This window comes from Mobula birostris, chromosome 7 (genome assembly GCF_030028105.1).
Source record: "Mobula birostris isolate sMobBir1 chromosome 7, sMobBir1.hap1, whole genome shotgun sequence".
NCBI classification, from domain to species: domain Eukaryota; kingdom Metazoa; phylum Chordata; class Chondrichthyes; order Myliobatiformes; family Myliobatidae; genus Mobula; species Mobula birostris.
The window spans coordinates 146,114,648-146,137,225 of record NC_092376.1 but is presented as its reverse complement, the minus strand read 5'-3'; the positions used below and the strand labels follow the sequence as shown (position 1 = coordinate 146,137,225).

The following is a 22,578-nucleotide window of genomic DNA, read 5'->3' as shown; positions in this document are numbered from 1 at the left end:
GTGAGAATGTGGAATGAGCTATGAGCGTAAGAGGTGGATACAATTTAGGTTTCAATGTGTAAGAGAAGTTTGGGTAGGTACATAAATGGGAGAGGCATGGAGGGCTATGGTCCAGGTGCAGGTTGATGGGACTAGGCAGTTAAATGGAATAGATAGACTGAAGGGTCTGTTTCTGTGTTGTAGTTTTCTATTACTCTATGGGTATTTACTCTATGTACTATTTTACAAAAATCTGAAATTAATATCAGTTTGATTTCCTTTGATTGCACTAATTTATTGACAGAATGTTTTATGTCGTGATAGTCTGACCATGTATTTGCCTACCTCCTCTTCTTTTCTAAGAGTTATACCTGCCTGAACCTACATTGTCCAAATTATATAGACTTCCAAAATTGCCTACTTGATTTTAATTATGTGGACTCTGAAATACCCTCTTGAATCTTCTGTCACTCTTGTTTTCTCCTTTTAAAAATGCATTTAACAGACATTTTCCTATTATAAAATTTCCCTTGTTTTACAGGGTGTTATTGAGATTAAACAAAAACTATATATACATTTTGTAAACAATTGTGTAAAAATGAGAGAGAATTCAAAGTTTAAACAATGGCCTAAGTCACTTAAGGGGCTAAGTAAAAGTAGAGTGCAAGTCTGTGCTACTGCCTTAATTAGGAAAATACAATCCTCTTCCGCTGTATAAATCAAACTCTGATTATCACATAAAAAAAGTTTTTATTGGCAACTGATAGTTGAGTGAAGAACTACTAGGGTGTAAATAATGTAGAACTATTTCAACCATTGCAACAAAATTCATTAATTATCACAAAACACAGGCTTCAGCAGTATTAGCACGATTAAGTTAGAAGTAATGAGTTTAAAAGAAAACTTTAAAATTAGATACAGTTCCTAAAACAAAATAACTGCTATAGATTTAAATCTTTAAAAAGTCAAACTTTGTTAAGAGCAGAAAGAAGTGGTTGTTTTATAGCAAATAATTTCCACAAGCAGAATAGATAAAGACCATGAAGGACGGTGTTTCTTCCCTCAGATTTTCATTACCTATTTCTTTTCAACTTGCTTCTAACTAGCAGTTGAATATCTATTCTGTGAAGAAGTTAGATCTGCAAGATGAGTAGATTAGGCAGAAGCTTGTTTTAAGGCGCACTCAAGACATGTACACGCACACACACACGCAGCTCATAGTTCTTTATGCATGCTCATACATACTGTCAAATCAAGGCAGGAGGTTCTATTTTTAAAAATCTGATGGAAAACCTTTGGTACAATATATCTGATACTGGAATAGATTATATTCTATAAATGCAAATTTGTGTTTGATTTGAAATTCCAGGCTTCAAAGGTGATTTGTTGAAATCATTAAATTTATCCTAAACTTGATCAGTTCTGTGCAGTTACCTTAAGCAATTAAAATATTAGCTGCCAAAGCATGTATAGTAAACTTAACAGAAATGTTTTCTGTTACCATCTCAAAGCAGTTTATTCATAAGTGGAATGCCAAAGTCAATAGAAATGTCTTCCACTTGCTGGCTGATTGTCTTTTTTTAAAATGTTAAAAACACTTATATTTAAACATATCTATACTTTAACATTTCCATCCTTAAAATTCATTTCTTCTTTTACAACATGGAAAGTATTAAATTTTATGTTAAACATATTTTTAAAAATATGAAATTAATGTGTAATTTGAAAAATAGATAAGTAATGTTTGCCATATAAATGATTATGCTTTAAAAATAATGAAATGGACAATAATTCACCTTCACTTCATTATACCTATTTGACCATTAATGTGACCATTGCCGAGCCACTTGCATTTCTGTAATGCCGTATTTCAATTGTATCATCAAAATATGTGAATCCAATACTTTAGGTTGAAGAAATGGTAAACCCACTTTCCAAATTAAAACCCCCATTTCATACTACATACATCATATAGATATTTGCAACAGTTAAGTAGAATGAATATCTACATTATATACATTCTACTGTCTAGTTCAGATAAAATAAATCCTACTTTCACAAACATAAGTATTTGAAGTAAAAACAAAATACTTATGAAATAATTACAGGCTCTGGTTTGATAAATTAATGGTGAATCATATCCATACAGGACATTATAAGCTTGAATTGAAAATAATCTCCAGTTCACTCAATATCCTCACTGCATTTCTGCAATAGAATAAAATGCCAAAACTGAAATAATGTTCATATCTTCATTGATTCCCATGGATACCATGTAATTCTCAGCTATAATGTTGCACATATTTGGCTATAGAAACTCAACATAATTTTCTGGAATTAGTCCAGTCTTCCCATCCAGTGTTCCTTCAAGCCAACCAGGTTCCCGAGATGAATGAACTGAAAAATACACATCAATTATTTATAGATCAGAAGTTAGGCTCACAACACAACCAAACAAACTTATTTTTAATGAACCTGAGTTTCATGAAGTGAAAAGATACTACACTTGTATTAAGCTGTGAACTCTAATAAATATCCTAACTTGGACCTAAGTATATACTGTATACTTAAGTAATGTCTTTTAGCAGTATTGGTGAGTAATTCAATCATGTGACACTTTTTATCCGGCAACTTAAAACTGAACATCACTGTCCCCCGCACTGAGACATCTCTGAATCTTTTGAGTATGGAATGCATGAAGTGACATCATTCCTTATGTCACAAGTGTGTCCAACTACACCTGGCCTCCAGGCCAATATGCCAAGTTCTAGAGTTAAATAGAACTTGGCATATTAGCCTGGAGGCCAGGTATAGTTGGGCACACTTGTGATAACATAGCTTCATTAGCAGCCCAAGCTGGACTTGGTAAGTGAGGTAAATAAATTATTTGCTCAAATCCTTGGAAATCATCTAATGCAAAAAAAAAATTACAAATCTCCACTCATCCCACTCACTGCTTTCCATATCCCTGGTCTCCAGTCATTCCCTAAATCTGCAAATTTCCCAACCCCACTATTTTCCCTCTGTATTTGTGATCCCTGACTCCCTAAACCAACTGGCACCTGCTGGCTATGACTCCTCCCTCCCACAAACTAAACTGTCCAATTTCTTATCCCTCTTTTCAAGCACCACTGATGTGTCAGTACTGATCTCCACCTCTACCCCACACCTCCCACATACACCTTCACAACATTCCCACAACTTTTCAACACATTCCTCATCTGCTCAGCCACACTACCACCACTGGCCACAGCACAGACTCAACAAAGAAAGAGCCCAGCCAAGTCTCGAAGAATAAATAGGCAAAATATTTAGTACTCAACAAAAAAAGGCTTTGAAAAATATGAACTGCCTTAATGCCTGTGTCTGTGCTTTTTGGGTGTGGGTAAATGAAGTTTTCTGCAGAGAGCCCACTACTAGATGAGTTGTTGTCCCACTACTGTACCCTCACTTCCAGTGTACCCTTAAAGGGCATGCTGGAATGCTAGTACAGGTTTCCCCCACCATCCGAAGGTACAGCGTTCCTATGAAACGGTTTGTAAGCTGAAATGTCGTAAAGCGAAGAAGCAATTACCATTTATTTACATGGGAAAAATTTGTGAGCGTTCACAGACCCAAAAATAACCTACCAAATCATGCCAAATAACACATAAAACCTAAAATAACAGTAACATATAGTAAAAGCAGGAACGATATGATAAATACACAGCCTATATGAAGTAGAAATACTTTTCCACAATCATTACTGCACTGTTCTCCGTAGCGAAAATCTCACGCAAGCGCTGTTGGCAAAAACACGGCGCAAGCGCTCTCCAGTAACTTTTAAGGTATGAAGCTGCCAAATCATACCAAATAACACGTAAAAATACACAGCCGATATAAAGCAGAAATAATGTATGTACAATGTAGTATCACTTACTGGAATTGGGAAGACAGCGCAGAGCACACTGATGATGGTGTGTTAGGCTGAGTCGTCGCAGGTTGGGTGGTGCAGTGGCCCCCACCCTCCAGGCCGCCGACTGATACATTACCGCAAAGCACGCAGGGGTACAGCGGTAGCCGGGAGGCACACAGCACATATTTAAGAAAAAGCCGAAATAAACATGTTAATTAATTAGGTGCCACCCGGCACGTAATTGTCGGCCCAGATCAGTGCCAATTTCCGACTGCATCATCTATGATCTGGGCCGACAATTATGTGTTGGGTGGCACCTAATTAATTAGCATGTTTATTTTGGCTTTTTTCTTAAAGATGTGCTGTGTGCCTCCCGGCTACTGCTGCATTCTCCGCGTATCGGTACAGTATCTGTCCACGGCCTGGGTGTTGGGGTGGTGGGACACTGGGGTGTCATCTTTTCATCTGTTTCTATTAGGGCAGGCAGCTCATCTTCTCCTATGACTGCCCGCCTTGATGTCGAAGGTCGAGGTTCGTCGTCTGCTGTGGCTGATGTGGAAGGCTTGCTTGACTGCTGAGCCTCGCGCATTTTTCTATCATACAGTTCTTTGTAAGGACTCAAACCATCTTGCAAATATCCCCTAAACCTACGTACCCTTTCAAAATTAAAGTCTTTCTTTATCATTGCAGCAAAAATCTCTCACAGTTGCTTCATGTTCATTTCGTTACTGCATTTGGTTTTGATTGTTATCCTTTTCTCTTCCAATTGCATCAGCTCTTCATCCATCAGTTCTTGGTCATGGGATGCCAAAACCTCTTCAACATCATCTTCGTCAGCTTCCACAAGCTGAATTGACTTAGTCCTTACTTCGTTCACCATGATCGAAACGCTTAATTATGTCTAGCTTTACGCTAAATGTAACACCCTTATGAGCTCTTACATGAGGAATTCTGCAGATGCTGGAAATTCAAGCAACACACATCAAAGTTGCTGGTGAACGCAGCAGACCAGGCAGCATCTCTAGGAAGAGGTGCAGTCGGCGTTTCAGGCCGAGACCCTTCGTCAGGACTAACTGAAGGAAGAGCTAGTAAGAGATTTGAAAGTGGGAGGGGGAGGGGGAGATCCAAAATGATAGGAGAAGACAGGAGGGGGAGGGATGGAGCCAAGAGCTGGACTGGTAATTGGGAAAAGGGATATGAGAGGATCATATTATTTTAGGTTTTATGTGTTATTTGGCATGATTTGGTAGGTTATTTTTGGGTCTGCGAACGCTCACAAAATTTTCCCATATAAATAAATGGTAATTGCTTCTTCACCTTACAACATTTCTGCTTACGAACCGTTTCATAGGAACGCTCTACCTTCGGATGGCGGGGGAAACCTGTAGCACATTTAAGATGCAAAGAGAGAGAGAGATAGAGGGAACAGAATGAATGTCTATGGTCGGAGTAAACCAAAGTTGTCACAATACGAACTAAGTTTAATAAACCCCAGCAGTTGAGGATGTAATAGAAAAAAATTAAATGGGGATTGAGCCATATCTGTGGCGAAAGACAGAAAAATGAAAGAAAAAGGAACGATTGCTTAAATGTTAATTCAACATACAAATGCAGAAGATCCTCCTGCTTATATTGTTCGGCATTGAAGCTGAAGGGAGGGATGTCAGAATGGGAGTAGGATGGGGAACTAAGGGGACTTGCAACTGAGAGCACAGGGTTATGCTTGCCAGGAAGGTAGTCAGCAAAGCAACCACATCATACGTATTGAGTTTCTCTTGGTTTTAGAGAATGTAGTACGAACAATGAATGCTAAACACTATACATCAGCTCTTCAGAACTTCATATCTCTCTCTAGCCTGTAACCCACCCCACTGAAAATAAGGTCATTGTTTCCCAGTCAGTCAATGACTCTATTTCCCCCACCCTCATAGCTTCTACATCACTACCAAGGCCGAAAGCATGAGCATCCTGGTAGGGCCATTATTTCAGACTGTTCTTGCCCCACAGAATTTAATTCCACCTACTATGACTGTTCTTTCTTCCCTTATCCAGGATTTTCCCATTTATGTATGTGAAACCTCTGATCCCTATGCCATACTGACAGTTTCCTTCTTACTCATCTTCATCTCTACATTAGGATGGTTCTTCACTTCCTCCTTGACTATTGTTCTGAACAAAGACACAAGGGACGCCCTTTCACACCTCTTCTTCATCTTTTTGAACATATTCTTACATTGAACAATTTCTTCTTCAATTTCCATTAAATTTTTCCAATCAAAAGTGTAGCAATGGTAACTTGCAAAAAAGCAGTGCTCTCTCTCTATTGCATGTGAGGAAGGTGCCTGAGGAAAGTTCCCAACATAAATACCTTTCTCTTTATCCTCACCCCCTCTCCTGCACATTCTGCAGATTACTGTCTATTGCTTCCTTTGGGTTCCAACATCAGACACATCTTTTCCTTCTCTCAGAGTCAATTCTTCCATCTTCCACTAACCTGTCTCCTCTTGCTACACTTTAATATACAATAGCAGAAATTGCAACACCAGCCTTTCTCAAATGACCCAAAAGTCTTTGGAAGGGAAAGCAGCAATTCACATAGACTTACTTCTTCCAGTTTATTTTATAGAATTTGGTGCTCACACTGAGATCTCCTGAGAAACCAAGTACAGATTAGTGACTGCTTTGTCAAATACATCTCTTTAGTCTACAGAGCTGGCCCAAGTTTCCTCTTACCAGGACCTTAATTTTCCTACCCAATCTGACCTCTCTGCCTTCAGCTCCTACACTGCTCCCCAAGCGAAGCCCAATGTAAACTCTAGGAACAGTACCTCATCTTTTGTTAGGGCATGTTGAAGTCTTTGGCAACAACGAACTTTGCTTTGTTTCACTTTCTGCCTCTCCAAAGACAGTTCAGCATTTCTGTACATTTTAAGATAATTGTTGATTTGATAACTGCAGTTTGCACATGGCCATAGCTATTGCCTGTTCACTTGAGTCCCCCCCGCCATCTACAACTTAACACGTTTGTTTTCTCACTTTTCCAGTGCAGATGGTCCTCCCAGAACAACACTCTTTTCCTTCCCATTGATGCTGCTTGAGTGTTTCCAGATTTTCTCTATTGGTTTTAGAATTTTCAATTTGTGTAGTTTTCTGATCCAGTAACCTAAATTGACCCATTTTTCTTTTTTAAAAATGTTTTAATAGATTTAGGGTTGTTGACCTGGTACTGATTTATTTATTTTAACTCCACTTTTGAATAATCTGGTTTAAATATAAAATTATAAATGAACTTTTTTTTAAAAAAGCTTTTGCATCATTCAGTAGCTTTGCTCGCCTATTCTAGTGAGCTACTTTGTAACTTATGTTTAGATTTGAAGATGAACTCAATTTGAGGGGTCAATTAGTGGAATATCACAATTTTGTGAGCAGGTCCTGACGCATTCACACAGAATCTAGAAGCAGTGTAAGAGGAGGAAACTTAAAGCCATTTTTTTTCCAATTTTTATGTCAGTTTGGCTGATTCTATCTGGATTATGGTGCTGTACTAGAAATAAGCAGAAACACAATTACAAAGGAATATTCAGCTATAGTGCATATTCTTTTACAGTAAAGTCTAACTGCTATTAAAACAACCAAGTTTAGGACAAAGTTTGATTCCTTCACTTACCATTCTCAAAGATGGTTCCAGCGCTGAAGGATAATTCTGAGTCATGCTCTGCTTTACATGCATAAAGGGCTCGAGCTTTGCGATTTTGGGAACTATTAAATGAATAGCAGAGATGGTAAATCTCTATTTTAATGGTAGACTAGTATTTTCACACTGATCTATATTCAGTATCAGCAGAACCAGCAATGACTGGTGAGCACCATGTGTTGTGTTGTGTTGTTGAGCTGGACAGTCCTGAACCTCCTATGTTCATGATTTAAGGTTTTAAAAAGTTGAAGCATAACCCCTCTGATTTTGCCTGCAGAACCCTAAATAATTAAGGTCAGCATCCCAAATGCTTTCCTAACTAAGTTATCCACAGTACTTGTACTGAAACTGGAACTGCAGACTTATGCCAAGGTCCCTCTACCATTGTTGCTCCCTCAAACCCTACAATTGATGGTGTACCTCCTCGCTTCATCAGTTCTCCCTAAATGCAACATCTCAGATTCATCTGGAATGAATTCTATCTGCCTATTTTGCCAGCATATAACATACACATTTCAATACACTATACATGACTCTGCCAATCCCCACGTCATCTGTGAACTTAAATAACCATGCCTCCTGCATTCACATCCAAATTATTTATATGTCTGATAAACAGCAAAGGTTCCTGCACTGATCCATGAAGAACACCAATGGTAGCAGGCATCCAGTCACTAAAACGACCTCTGTCACCCATTTCCAAGCCAGTTATGGATCCAGTTTGCCAAATTTAATTGGACTCGATGGCCTGTGTGTTTTTGCTCACTCTCAAGGGATCTCGTCAAAGACATAAATGAGGTCCATGTATGTCACCTCTAATACTATGCCCTCAATAACACCCAGTTACCTGATAAAAAAAATTCAATCAGAGTGGTCAGATTCTGCAGCACTACTCACAAAACTTCTATCAAATGCTCAGATACTAAGCACTATCAACAAAAGGCATTCCACCTCATCAACATGAGTCGGCATTACCATCATTTTGGCATTCAGTTAATTTTTAATTAATTCATTCATCTCTCTAATAAGATCTAGTAACTTATTCTAAGTTCTGATTATTGATCATGAACAAAAGTAGCCTTGTGCTAATCCAGTTTTCTGAAGGACTTAGGTATTTATATCTTGTATAATGTATACAATTTCAATAATCAATTAGATGCTGAACCAACTGTTTCAAGACAGAAAGATTAAAATAGGAATCATGTGACCTGGCCATCATCATCTATTCATAGTGGAGTTAGTTTGAATGTACTACTTTTGCTATATAGATCTTACGTTTTGAGAGTTTTCATGTATTATTGTTTTACAACATTGAATCACAGAGGATTTAATTTGGCTTTTTTGACACTGATCAACGAAAAAGACTCTTTCATATCAAAGTAAAAACAGATCTCTACAAAGTGATCTAAATTAATTACAAATACAAAACACAAAATAATTGATTGCGTTAGTATCCGTCCCCCTTTAATATGACACACCAAATCATCAGTGGTGCAGCCAACTGATTTTAGAAGTCACATAATTAGTTTCATGGAAAACTGTTTCTGAAGACTTGTGTTCAGTCAAGGTGTTTCAATTGATTGTAGTTAAAGTACACCTGTATCTGGGAAGGTCCATCTGCTGCTGAGTCAGTATCCTGGCAAAAACTACACCATGAAGACAAAAGCACACTCCAAGCAACTCCACAAAAAGGTTATTGAAAAGCACAAGTCAGGAGATGGATACAAGAAAATTTCCAAGTAACTGAATAGCCCTTGGAGTACAGTTAAGTGAATCAACAAGAAATGGAAAGAATATGGCACAGCTGTAAATCTGCCTAGAGTAGGTCATCCTCAAAAACTGAGTGACCGTACAAGAAGGTGTCTAGTGAAGGAGGCCACAAAAGAACTATGACAACTCTGGAGGAGTTACCAGCTTCAGTGGCTGAGTTGGGATGTGCATACAACAACTGTTACCTGGGTGCTTCACCAGTTGCAGCTTTATGGGAGAGTAGCAAAGAGAAACCCACTGTTGAAAACAACTCACATGAAATCTCGGCTAGAGTTTGCCAGAAGGCATATGGGAAACTCTGAAGTCAGCTGGAAGAAGGTTCTATGGTCTGATGAAAACAAAATTGATCTTTATGGCCATCAGATTAAATGCTATCTTTGGCATAAGCCAAACACCACACATCATCAAAAACACACCATCCCGACCATGAAGCATGGTGGTGGCTGCATCATGCTGTGGGGATGCTTCACTGCAGCAGACCTTGGAAGGCTTGTGAAGGTAGAGGGTATAATGAATGCAGCAAAATACAGGGAAATCCTGGAGGAACACCTAATGTAGACTGCAAGAGAACTGAGATTTGGGAGAAGATATGTTTTCCAGCAAGACAATGACCCCAGCATAAGCCAAAGCTACACAGGAATGGCTTAAAAACAACAAAGTTTATGGGCTGGGGTGGCCAAGTCAGAGACCAGACCTCAATCCAATTAAAAATTTGTGGCTGGACTTTTAAAGGGCTGTTCACTCATGATCTCCATGCAATCTGACAGAGCTTCAGCAGTTTTGTAAAGAAAAAAGGGGAAAAGTTGAAGTGTCCAGATGTACAAAGCTGATACAGACCTATCCACACAGACTCAAGGCTGCCAAAAGTTCATCTACTACATACTAACTTGAAGGGGGTGGGTAATTATGCAATTATTTTGTGTTTTATATTTGTAATTAATCTAGATCACTTTATAGAAATCTGTTTTCTCTTTGACATGAAGGAGTCTTTTTCTGGTGATCAGTGTCAAAAAAAGCCAAATTAAATCCACTGTGGTTCAATGTTGTAACACAATAAAACATGAAAACTTCTGGGGGGGGGCGGGGAGAGAATACTTTTTATAGCTACTTGTATGTCATTCACCAAATACTTTACTCTGGTAAGCATAATTTTATGGCGGGGCATTTAGCAGCAGTAATGTCTTTACTACTGCTAAATACTGCCACGTGAGAACATGGGCATTACTCCAGGCAAGCAAATTAACTCGGCCATCACATAAATATTGTGCTTATTTTTGATGGAGATTGTCAATACCTAATACTTTTTTTTTATCATTCCCAGCTCCCAAAGAGGAAGGCTAGAGTTCAAGTCAGGGTTAAAATTGACCTCATACTTTACTACAATACTAAAGGAATACTACACAGTTGCGGATTCCAGATTTCAATGGAAAATTAATCCAGGGTTCCATCTTTTGTTCAGGTGGAGAAGACTTGAAAGATACAGCAATCTGCTGTTGTGTTCTATATTTCCTCAATACAGTGCTTTCAAAAGTATTCAGCCCCCACAGCTGTTTTCAAATTTAACTCTATCATTTTCTAATTTTAAAATATGAAGTAGGAATTTTAAGCAATTCTACAAAAGATTGTGCATCATGTCAAATAAAAAGAAAATTCCAAAACCTGTCAACAATGTATTAACAATTGAAAACCAAAATTGTGAGGCTGAAAAAGTATTTATCCCCTATGCTAACTTTCCTCAGTAGCATTACCTTACCAATTCACCCAATTTGTTGATGCAGAAAATTGGAGGAACGCCTGTTTTCAATGAATTCATAAGAATTAATACACCTGTCTCTGTAATGTCCAACAATATGGTTGGTTTTCAACAGACCAATCCAAAATGAAGACAAAAAAGCATTCAAGGCAAGTCAGGGAAATGATAATAGAGAAGCACAAATCCGGGGAAGGATACAAAACCATCTTAAAGGCACCGAACATACTTTGGAGCTCAGTGCAGTCCATTAACAAAAAGTGGAGAAAAATATAAAACCGCAGCCACACTGACTCTCCTCTAAACTTAGTTGCTGGCGTGATACTTGTGAGAGAGTCTAATGTGACACCAATAGTCACTCTGAGTGAGCTGAAGAAGTCAGTGGCTGCAACTGGAGATGAAGTTCATGGCTCCACAATCTCTAGGGTTTAGCACAAAAAGCATTTTTATGGAAGAGTTACAAATAAGAAAGCCTAGCAAACGAAAAAAGCATATCCTTGCCTGAAAAGACTTTGCAAGGCATAACTGAGAAGATACTGTAAAGATGTGGAAGAAGGTCTTGTGGTCGGATAAGACTAAAGTGGAACTTTCTGCCCTCAAGACTAAGTGGTAAGTGTGACGTAAATCTAATACTGCACATCAACTAGATAACACCACCCCTATTGTAAAATATGGTGCAGCACCATGTTATGGGATTGAAAATCTGGTCAAGATTGATGGGAAGATGAATGCTGCTAAATACAGAGAGATCTTGGATAAAATCCTACTAGTCTCTGCCACAAAGCTTAAACTGGGGAGGAAATTCATCTTTCAGCAGGACAATGAACCAAAGCACACTTCATTGAAGCATGGATTCCAAGGATTAATGAGCTCAAATGGAGAAAACAATCATCTCATTTCTAACTTAAATGAGTTAACTCTTTTTTTCAAAAATTTGACTTTAAACCATCATAGAACAGCGTCAACTACACTTAAAATAATGCTTACATAGCTGATTTCCTCATTCACTCATCTGTGTAGAGGTATCAAGAGTAAAAATGTTGCTGTATAATTGTCTTGCTTCCAATAAATATTACTTTCATGGGAAACAAATAAAAAGGATGATGCTTTCGCACGTCTAACATGAAATGATGCATAATCAAATAAAGCAATTTTGAATTTATTTGGAAGTTACTCCTGTAGCTTTTTATGATATTAGACTGAATATTTAGCCATAACAAAAATACATCATAAAATTTGGCAGCTTACTTTGAAATATTTTTGCACAAAGAAGAACTCAATCTTGAATATATAAATTAGCTAAATTTTACTATACTATGGCTTAGATATTTCCCTATATGGTGTAAAGTAACAAGCGTAACTTGCTGGGAAAGAAGATATCAATGCTAATATATACACAGAATCCAAGCAAACTGTAAAAATAAACTTCTAGTTGAAGGCTGAGTTTTGCCAAAGCATTAAAATTAACTAAGATAAAAAGAAGGTAAACTGGTACCAAACCTGAGAGGGGAAGAGTCACTGGAGGAAACAGGAACTGGACTTGAAGGTGCAGAAACCATGGGCCATGTGGGTGAGAGTGGTGAGCTGGGACTGGGAGGAAGAGGACTAGGAAATAAGCAAGAGTATTAAAAAAAACTGAAAATAAACAAAAATCAACAAATTAAAATAATGGCATAAAGCAAAGGATATAATTTTAGGGGCAAGGCAAAAGCCTCAGGTTAGTAAGTCTATTACATCCCATTTGAACAAGAGTTTTTACTGTAAGACACTGAGCTCCAAAGATAATTGGTTAGAAAGTACTTAATTACAGTATGTTAATGATATTTTAACTGCTCGTTGGTTAAAATGCCTGATCCAAAGAATACCAGAAAGAGTTATTGCTATTACATTCAATGTTCACAGCTCTCACGGTTAACACATCAAAGCGGAATGAATGGGGAAAATCTGATTTGGAATCTTCAACTTTACAATTACATTCATCATGGGCTTGCGAAATGTATACATAACAATACCTCTCCTTAGCAATTATTGCCTAAGAATATTGATTCTTCACAAGAGTACAATAAGACAACTCAAAGTCAGGTGTCTTCCAAAACAAAATACTATATGAACTTAAGTATGTATCAGAGCTACTGAATGGCAACACAAAGGAACAAAAAATTAGTGAGAGGGCACCTCCCATTCATAGCAGCGATGTAAATAACATGGCACAACCAAAATGGCTTCAGACTTTGTAGTAGTATTGACTAGGGGACAATTGACTTTTTTTTGGTTATTTATTTATTTTTAAAGAACTGGGTATCTGTAACAAGGCTAACATTAACTGATAATTGTTCAAGAACGTGGTGGTGAACCTTCAGGGAAAGGTACTCCCACAGTGCTGTTAAGGAAGGTATTCCAGTGTTTAGACCAGCAACAAAAAAATGCTAAATTCCACTTAAAATTAACTTATTTAGAATCAGAGAAATTGCAAATCAATAATAACAGCTTATGGCTTCACAATTTTTACCATGACTACAATGTGAAATTGACAGCTTTTCACTTGCACGGTGAACACAGGAGTTCTAAATATACATTCAATAATTCACCTCTCTGCCACAGGCTGCATTGTTTTCAGCCTTCTCCAACAGAAAGTACTTTGAAAACATTAAACTCAATCCTTACATGAAAGCCTTGGAAATGACTAATGAGTTCCAAACTGTGTTTTTGCTGCTGGGAATGGCATTTACTATGATGCTTCTATGTAGGATTTGTGAAAACAAAATTGAAACTAAGTCTATACAATTTCAAAAGAATATGGCCAGCCTTCAAGTGGGGCAAATAATCAATGACATGCAAAAATATATATGGATCTGATGTAGTATTGTGACCTACAATAGATAGTGGCTTTGAAATTAATTGAGTAGCACCAGACTAGGCCCCCTCCATTAGGTTCCGCACACAACATGGCCATCTGCGTATTGAATCAAAAGAAATGGGAGACATTTTTAATAAATATTTTTCTTCAGTTTTTACTTTGGAGAAAATTATGTAAACTAAGGAAATGGGGGAAATGAGTGGTGTTGTATTTGACCACATTCAAATTAAAATTAGAAGGAAGGAGGTATTTGAGGCCTTAAATCCCTAGGACCTGCCCTGGTGGAATTTTGGAAGAAAATGCAGAGGTCCTCACAGAGTTTTTTGCATCATTTCTAGCTACAGGTGAGGTTCTGGAGGACTAGAGAGAGTCCAATGAGGTGCCATTGTTCAAAAAGTGTGGCAAAAACAAACCATTAAACTAAGGGCCAATCAGTCTGACATCAGTGGTGGCTAAGTTGCTGGAGTGGGTTCTGTGTGACAGAATACCAACAACTAGAGAGAGAGGTTTGATTCAAATCAGTCATCATAGCTTTGTGGGTGGGAAGTTTTGTCTGACAAATCTCTTGAGAGCTTTTCAAGGGGATAACCAAGAGAATAGCTGCAGGTAAGGCAGTGAATTTTGTCTAAATTGACTCTGCAAGGCCTTTGACACAGTTCCTCTTGACAGGATAGTCTGGAAGCTTAAATTGCATGGGAGCTAGAACAGATAGCCAATTGGATTCAAATTTGTTCATGCTAGGAAGTACAGAGTGATGGTTGAGGTTGTTTCATGGACTGGAAGCCTATATCTCATGGAAGGCTACAGAGGTTGGTGCTGGGACTTCTGTTGTTTGTAATTTATATAAATGATTTGGACATAGATATATTAGGTAAGTTTGCAAGTCATACCAAAAGAATTGATGTTGCACACAGTGTTCAAGGTTATAAAACATCATGGGGGATCTTGATGTTAGGTATGTGGGCTGTGGATTAGCAAATGGCTTTCAATTCAGATAAATGTGAGGTAATGCATTTTGGGATATCAAACCAGGGTAAGGCCCTGAGGGTTATGATGTCACAGATAGGTGACCGGGGGGGGGGGGGGGGGGGGGTGGCAGGGTAAAGGTAACATTCGAACGCTGGCCTTCATCAATCAGGGCACTAAGTATAGGAATTGGGAGGTAACATTGTAGTTACTTAAGGAATTAGTAAGGCCATACTTGGAGTATTGCATACAGTTTTGATCACGCTTTTAAAGGAAAGATGTTAGTAAACACAAAGAGTGCAGAAAAGATTTATCATGAGTTTAGGGGCAGGTAACCTGACAGAGGTAATAAGATAATGAGGAGCACACACAGTGTGAAATCACATAGTCTTTTTCCCAGAGATGGGTGATCTGAGGTGAGAGATTTAAAAGAGACATCGTAGATGAGCTGCCAGAAACAGCAGCTGGGACAGGCACATTAGGAACATTTAAAAGGAAAGTTTTAGTGCATGGATAGGAGAGGTTTAAAGGGCTAAGGGCCAAACATAGGCAGATGGAACTTGCTGATTGGGCAACAACGTCACCATGGATGAACTGGGCTGAGGAGCACGTTTCTTTGCTGTATGACTCAATGACAAACACAGAACATAAATGAGGGAACAGAAAAGATCATTTGGAATGATTCAACACGAGGAAAGAATTGTGTCAAGGATGTAGCACAAAACTTTGTTTCAGTATGTTCAGAAACTGGAGATCTGGAGTAAGTTCAGAATATGCTGGAAATACTCAGCAGATGTAGTAACATATGTAAAGATAGCCACCAGAGCTGACTTTTCAGCAGTTTTAGTAAATGGTAACCAAAGTGAAAAGCTCTGGCCACAAAGATGCACTTGGTATTCTCTAATTTTATGACGAATTACGAATAATACATTTGGATAACATTCTGAATCAGTGATTCATATCATTAAGAGGGAGGTAAGGACTGGGTAATCCTGATGAAATTTGTGAAGGATGTTTATATTCTTTGTCTCTGTTGTCATAACAACCCAGAAGCTGAATGCTGAATGATCAGAGATGGAACTAGCCGCTCAATGACAGCTTTGCAGTGATCTATACATGACTGAAAGAAATAAAGGACGCTATTGCTGAGAGAACTTATGCGTGAATATGCTAAATTTTAAGTCTTCAGTGAGCGGATCAGAAAAATCGTTAAAGGGATATAATGCTTTTCATATGCCAATAAACCTCAAAATATCAAAAGTTATCTTGTAGAAAATATTAAATAAGAATTATGAGACTGACAGAGCTAAGTAGAAAGGAGATTCTGAAAATGCACAGAAAGGATGTACGAAGGGAATTTAGTTCAAAATGAGTCAGCTAGAAAGAGGAGAGATGATTGTGAATGGACCATAATAGAGAGCACATAAAATGAAAAGCATTGAAGGCAGATAGACTAACAGAGACCATGACAAAATAAAAAGCAGGATTTCAAGGCAGTACATTCCAAGAAGAGAAATGGTAATGAATGAAATAACATCAACAGATCTGAGATGCTAGAATCCTGAAACACAAGCATAAAGTTGTGTGAAGTATATGGAGAAAATACAAGCTGATATTGTGGTAAAAGGACCAATACAGAGAAAGAGACCATAGACACAAAAAAGAACTCTAGTGTCAACATTTTGGGTCTTATGTCGTATCTGAATTATTAGCAGCTCTTTCCAGGCCTGTACCAGAAAACCAGATATGATTTGCAGAGGGCTATTTCAAGAGCGAAGGGACAATTTCAAAAGGTTGGAGGCAACATTGGATGCACGGCAGCTCTGGCAAGGTCTGCAAGACATTACTCCCTACAAAGTGAAACCCAATAGCATGAATAGCAGCAATGCTTCACTACCAGATGAACTCAATGACTTCAATGCCTGCTTTGATAGGGGGAATATAAATACAGCTGTGAAAATCCCTGCTGCATCTGATGACCCCGTGATCTCCGTCTCAAAGGCCGATGTTAGGCTGTCTTTAAAAAAAGTGAATCCTTGCAAGGCAGAAGGTCCTGATGGAGTACCTGGTAAGGTTCTGAAAACCTGTGCCAACCAATTAGCAGGAGTATTCAAGGACATTTTCAACCTCTCACTGCTATGGGCGGAAATTCTCACTTCCTTCAAAAAGGCAACAATTATACCAGTGCCTAAGAAGAATAATGTGGGCTGCGTTAATGACTATCAGCTGGTAGCACTCACATCGACAGTGAGGAAATGCTTTGAGAGGTTGGTCATGACTAGACTGAACTCTTGCCTCAGCAAGGATCTGGACCCGTTGCAATTTGCCGATCATCACAATAGGTCAATGGCAGATGCCATCTCAATGGCTCTCCACACAGCTTTAGACCACCTGGCCAACACAAACACCTATGTCAGGATGCCATTCATCGACTATAGCTCAGCATTTAATACCATCATTTCCATAATTCTGATTGAGAAGTTGCAGAACCTGGGCCTCTGTACCTCCCTCTACAATTGGATCCTTGACTTCCTAACTAACCAGAAGACCACAATCTGGGTGGATTGGTAATAACATCTCCTTCTTGCTGACAATCAATACTGGCGTACCTCAGGGGTGTGTGCTTAGCCCACTGCTCTACTCTCTATATACATGACTGTTGTGGCTAGGCATAGCTCAAATGCCATCTATAAATTTGCTGATGATACAATCATCATTGGCAGTTTCTCAGGTGGTGACGAGAGGGCGTACAGGAGTGAAATATGCCAACTAGTGGAGTGGGGCCACATCAACAACCTGGCACCCAACGTCAGTAAGACAAAAGAGTTGATTGTGGACTTCAGGAAGGGTAAGACAAGGAACACATTCCAATCCTCATAGAGGGATCAGAAGTGGAGAGAGTGAGCAGTTTCAAGTTCCTGGGTGTCAAGATCTCTGAGGATCTAACCTGGTTCCAACATATTGTTATAGTTATAAAGAAGGCAAGACAGAGGCTATACTTCATTAGGAGTTTGAAGAGATTTGGCATGTCAACAAAAACACTCAAAAACTTCTATAGATGTACCATGGAGAGCATTCTGACAGGCTGCATCACTGTCTGGTATGGGGAGGGCTTCTGCACAGGACTGAAAGAAGCTGCAGAGGGTTGTAAATCTAGTCAGCTTCTTCATGGGTACTAGCCTACAAAGTGCCCAAGATACCTTCAGGGAGTGGTGTCTCAGAAAGGCAGCATCCATTATTAAGGACATTCAGCACCGAGAGCATGCCCTTTTCTCACTGTCACCATCAGGAAGGAGATACAGAAGCCTGAAGGTACACACTCAGCTTTTTCCCCTCTGCCATCTGATTCCTAAATGGACATTGAACCCTTGGACACCACCTCACTTTTTTAAAATCTACAGTATCTCTGTTTTTTGCACGTTTTTTTAAATCTATTCAATATATGTATACTGTAATTGTTTTACTTGTGTTTTTTATTTTTTTTTCTCTTCTTTAATATGTATTGCATTGAACTGATGCTGCTAAGTTAACAAGTTTCACATCACATGCCGGTGATAATAAACCTGATTCTGATCTCATTGTACAAGGATGTTCCTGTCAACTGACAGCAATGCACTGACACCATCAGATGGATACAGTATCAGTGTGCTGCAGTTACAGCTGCTGCCTCCATGCTCCAAGGACCCAGGTTTGACCTTGATCTTGGGTACCACTTTTCTACAGCTTGCACCTTCTTCCCAGGATTGCGTGGGATTCTATCAGATGCCTGTTTCCTTTCACTTCCCAAAGTTGTACAGGTAAGTTTACTGGTTAATGTGGACATTTGGACAACTTATAAAAGGGGAAAATGTTGCAAGACTATTTGAGAATGGGAATGGCAGGGCAGGATGTCACAGGAAGAACAATGGGTAATTTAGCTCACAAACAAGAGAAAATCTGCAGATGCTGGAAATCCAAGCACACATAGAAATTGCTGGAGGAGCTCAGCAGGCCTGACAGCATCTTTGGAAAAGAGTACAGTCAATCTTTCAGGCCAAGGCCCTTTAGCAGGACTGGAGAAAAAAAGGTGAGGAGTAGAGTTAAAAGGTGGGGGGGGGGGGGGGGAGAAACTGGAAGGACAGGGGTAACATAAAGAGCTGGGAAGTTTATTGGTGAAAGAGATACAGGGCTGGAGAGGGGGAAATCTAATAGGACAGAAGGCCAAGGAAGAAAGAAAGAAAAGGAGGGGGGAGCACCAGAGAGGCAATGGGCAAGCAAAGAGATAAGGTGAGAGAGGGAAAAGGGAATGGGGAGTGGTGAGGTGGGGTGGTGGGGGGCATTATTGGAAGTTTGAGAATTCGATGTTCATACCATCAGGTAGGAGGCTACCCAGACGGAATACACAGCGCTGTTCCTCCAACCTGAGTGTGACCTCATTGCGACAGTAGATGACATCACGGATAGACATATTGAAATGGGAATGGGAACTAGAATTAAAATGGGTTGTCACTGGGAGATCCTGCTTTTTCTAGCGGATGGATCGTAAGTGTTTGGCGAAGCAGTCTCCCAATCTACGTCGGGTCTCACCGATATACAGGAGGCCATAGCCGGAGCACTGGACACAGTATATGACCCCAACAAACTCACAGGTGAAGTGTTGCCTTATCTGGAAGCACTGTTTGGGGCCCAGAATGGTAGTGAAGGAGAAGGTGTAGGGGCAAGTGTAGCACTTGTTCTGCTCGCAAGGATAAGTGCCAGGAGGGAGATCAGTGGGGAGGGTAGAATGCACAATGCAGTCACATAGGGAGCAATCCCTGCGGAAAGCAGAAAATGCTGGGGGTGGAGGGGAGGGGTCACTTAGCTGGCTGGCTGGCCAGCAGAAGAAATGAAACGGAATATGTAGTGCATTTACCTAACAGTTCTATTGCATAAGAAATCATGACCATTGCAAGTACAAAGTTTTGCTGATAATTGTTTAATATAACTCAACAGTACTTGATTTTCAGGGTCAATAACGCCTGGAGGACAAAATAGGTTCCATCCTTCCCAGTCAATATCGCCATGTGTAATTATTGATAAGAGGCTTTTCGTTCAAACTCTGACAATCTGGCATGCTCAGGACTTTGTTGCAACAGCGGCAGATTTCCCTAGCCAATGGATTTTTTTTTTGACTGATACTGAATACAGTTTCACTTTTTTAAGTGATGTTTCACAGTATCATAATTAGTATTTAAATGAGTTTAAAGAGATTTGGAAAATATCTCTGGAACCAGAATCTAAAGCATTGGCATCTCTGAAAATTTATACTCTCAACAAGAATAACTTAGAATAATTTAGTCAAATCAGAATACTTTTTTTAAATTCTTCTTCTTGTCCCTTTCATTGTTTGAAGTCAACTTACAGCGCAAGTTAATTTGAACCAAGAAGATCTTTAAAATATGCTCTACATTCAGTCACTGGGAGGTACAAAGGACACCATGACTGGACTCAACAATGTGCTTAATTGTCTATAACATGCAAGCAGAGTTTAAATTGGAAAACCTTCTTGCATATTTGGAGATATATGCTGCAGAAAAGGAAACAAATTTTGCAGTACGACTTATCACCTAGGCTGTTAAGCTTTGCTACTACATTTACCCAATCACAGATCACATTCATGATGAATTACAATGTACATACCTAGTGAGACTGGGTTTCCGTTTGGGATTTAATCTGAAATGTAAAGAAATAGTATGTCAACAGTGTTGTTTTATTTTGGTAAATGAGGTTTAGATTTTCATTTTAGTTCTTCATATTTATACAGTAAGCAACAATTACAAACAACACTTGGGCAAGCCATTTTACAAAAGTCACCAACAAAATTCACACTCTGTTAGCTCAAAGCACAGAAAATTCACTGTAATGCAGCTACTGGTAGGCAAGCTATCTTAAATAGGCAAGCATATTTTCATAATATCTACAGAATAAATGGTAGATGCTTCTTTTTTTAAACTTTAATCATCATGGTGAATACTTGTTGTTATAGTTCTGTTGCTAGTATCAGAAATAACAACTCAACACTTAGTCTCATCTCAGAAATCCATTGTTTTAGTTTACTAGTCTACACTTTTAAAAGCATTGAGCAGAAGCATAGTCAGAATCCAGGTAAGACACACATAAGTCCTCTGAAATTAATTATGTTGCAAATCTTTAATGTGAAACTATAGCACTCTTTACTGCTCTATAGACACTGCACATCCTAATACTTCCACCATCTCTGTTTTGATATCTTGAAACTTTTTTGTTACCTAATATTAATACAGTCACATACTAGACAAAAAGTAGACACTGGTCATATGTAACAAGAGAGAAAAAAATAATTCTGACTAGGTGTGAAATGTCACCATTCCTTCTATCAATATCATCTGGTGCTACTTATTAGTGCTTCTGGAGCTTGCAACAGGCTAAGACCTTCAAATATCAAATGTTGTGGGCAGACATCAAAAGCAAATCATACTTTGAATTCAGGGTGTTGGCATTGATCAAAATCAAGTAGCTGCAGAGGACTTGAACTAAGCTAGACAAAAACCACATTAGACAAAACTACAAAAACTACAATGAGACTGTTAGAAATGCTGGGTTAATCCTTGCCAGTTTCTTTAATTGATTTTGCCACAATAATTCAATATGCTATTTAAGAAATTACAAAACTACAGTATGCAATGCAAGAAAAAGTGATTTATCTTGCATTTGGACCATACAGGGATTTGAAACATACAGTACGTGTAATTACTTGAAAGTTCAAAGTAAATTTATTATCAAAGTACACCATATACAACCCTGAGATTCATTTTCTAGGGGTCATAGTCAATAACTTAAGAACAGAATAATAACCATAGCAGAATCAATAAAAGACCGCACCAACTAGTGGCATTCAACCAGTGGGCAAAAGATAACAAATGGTGCAAATGCAAAAAGAAATATTATTAATAAATAAATAAGCAATAAATATCAAGAATATGAGATGAGTAGTCCTTGAAAGTGAGTCCATAGGTTATGGGAACATTTATTTCAATCATAGGGTAAGTGAAGTTGAGCGAAATTACCCCCTCTGGTTCAAGAACCTGATGGTTGAGGGGTAATAACTGTTCATGAACCTGGTGGTGTGAGTCCTGAGGCTCCTGTATCTTCTTCATGATGGCAACAGCGAGAAGAGAGCATTACCTGGGTGACAGGGGTCCCTGATGATGGAAGCTACCTTCCTGCGACAGTGCTCCATGTAGATGTGCTCAATGGTGGAGAAGGCTTTACATATGACGGACTGGACTGTATACACTACTTTTTGTAGGATTTTCCATTCAAGGACATTGGTGCTTCCATACCAGTCTGTTACGCAAGCAGTTAATATACTCTCCACAACTCACCTACAAAAGTTTGTCAAAGTTTTAAATCTCATGTCAAATCTTTGCAAACCCCTAAAGAAGTAGGGCCGGCCAGTGGTATAGTTGCATCAGCACTAGACTTTGAAGAGGATGGTCCTGAGTTTGAATTCAGCTGGGTCCCAACCTAGGCAACAGCAGTATTTGCATGGAAGAAAGGCCTGGCAATCTACTTCCATATCTTGTCACGAAAACCCTATAGGCAACTACACTATCCATGGGTTACCATGAGTTGACGACAACTCAACAGTACTCAACAAATAACAATAG

General features: G+C 38.8%; 1 protein-coding gene across 4 annotated transcripts in view; it reads right to left on the bottom strand.

Moving 5' to 3' along the window:
• Positions 1-720: 720 nt before the first annotated feature.
• The window catches only part of LOC140200486 (rho GTPase-activating protein 26-like), a 193,425-nt gene continuing 171,567 nt past the window's right edge, over positions 721-22,578 (bottom strand). For 2 of the 4 annotated variants that reach the window (XM_072263881.1, XM_072263882.1), the window contains 4 exons: positions 20,570-20,602; positions 12,589-12,693; positions 7,542-7,633; positions 722-2,376 (listed from right to left, as the gene is read on the bottom strand). In XM_072263881.1, coding sequence (XP_072119982.1) covers positions 2,288-2,376; positions 7,542-7,633; positions 12,589-12,693; positions 20,570-20,602 — 319 coding nt within the window. In that variant the 3' untranslated portion in view covers positions 722-2,287. Of the gene's footprint in view, positions 2,377-7,541; positions 7,634-12,588; positions 12,694-20,569; positions 20,603-22,578 lie in introns of all 4 variants that reach the window. The other 2 variants (XM_072263883.1, XM_072263884.1) reach the window with 1 other exon arrangement.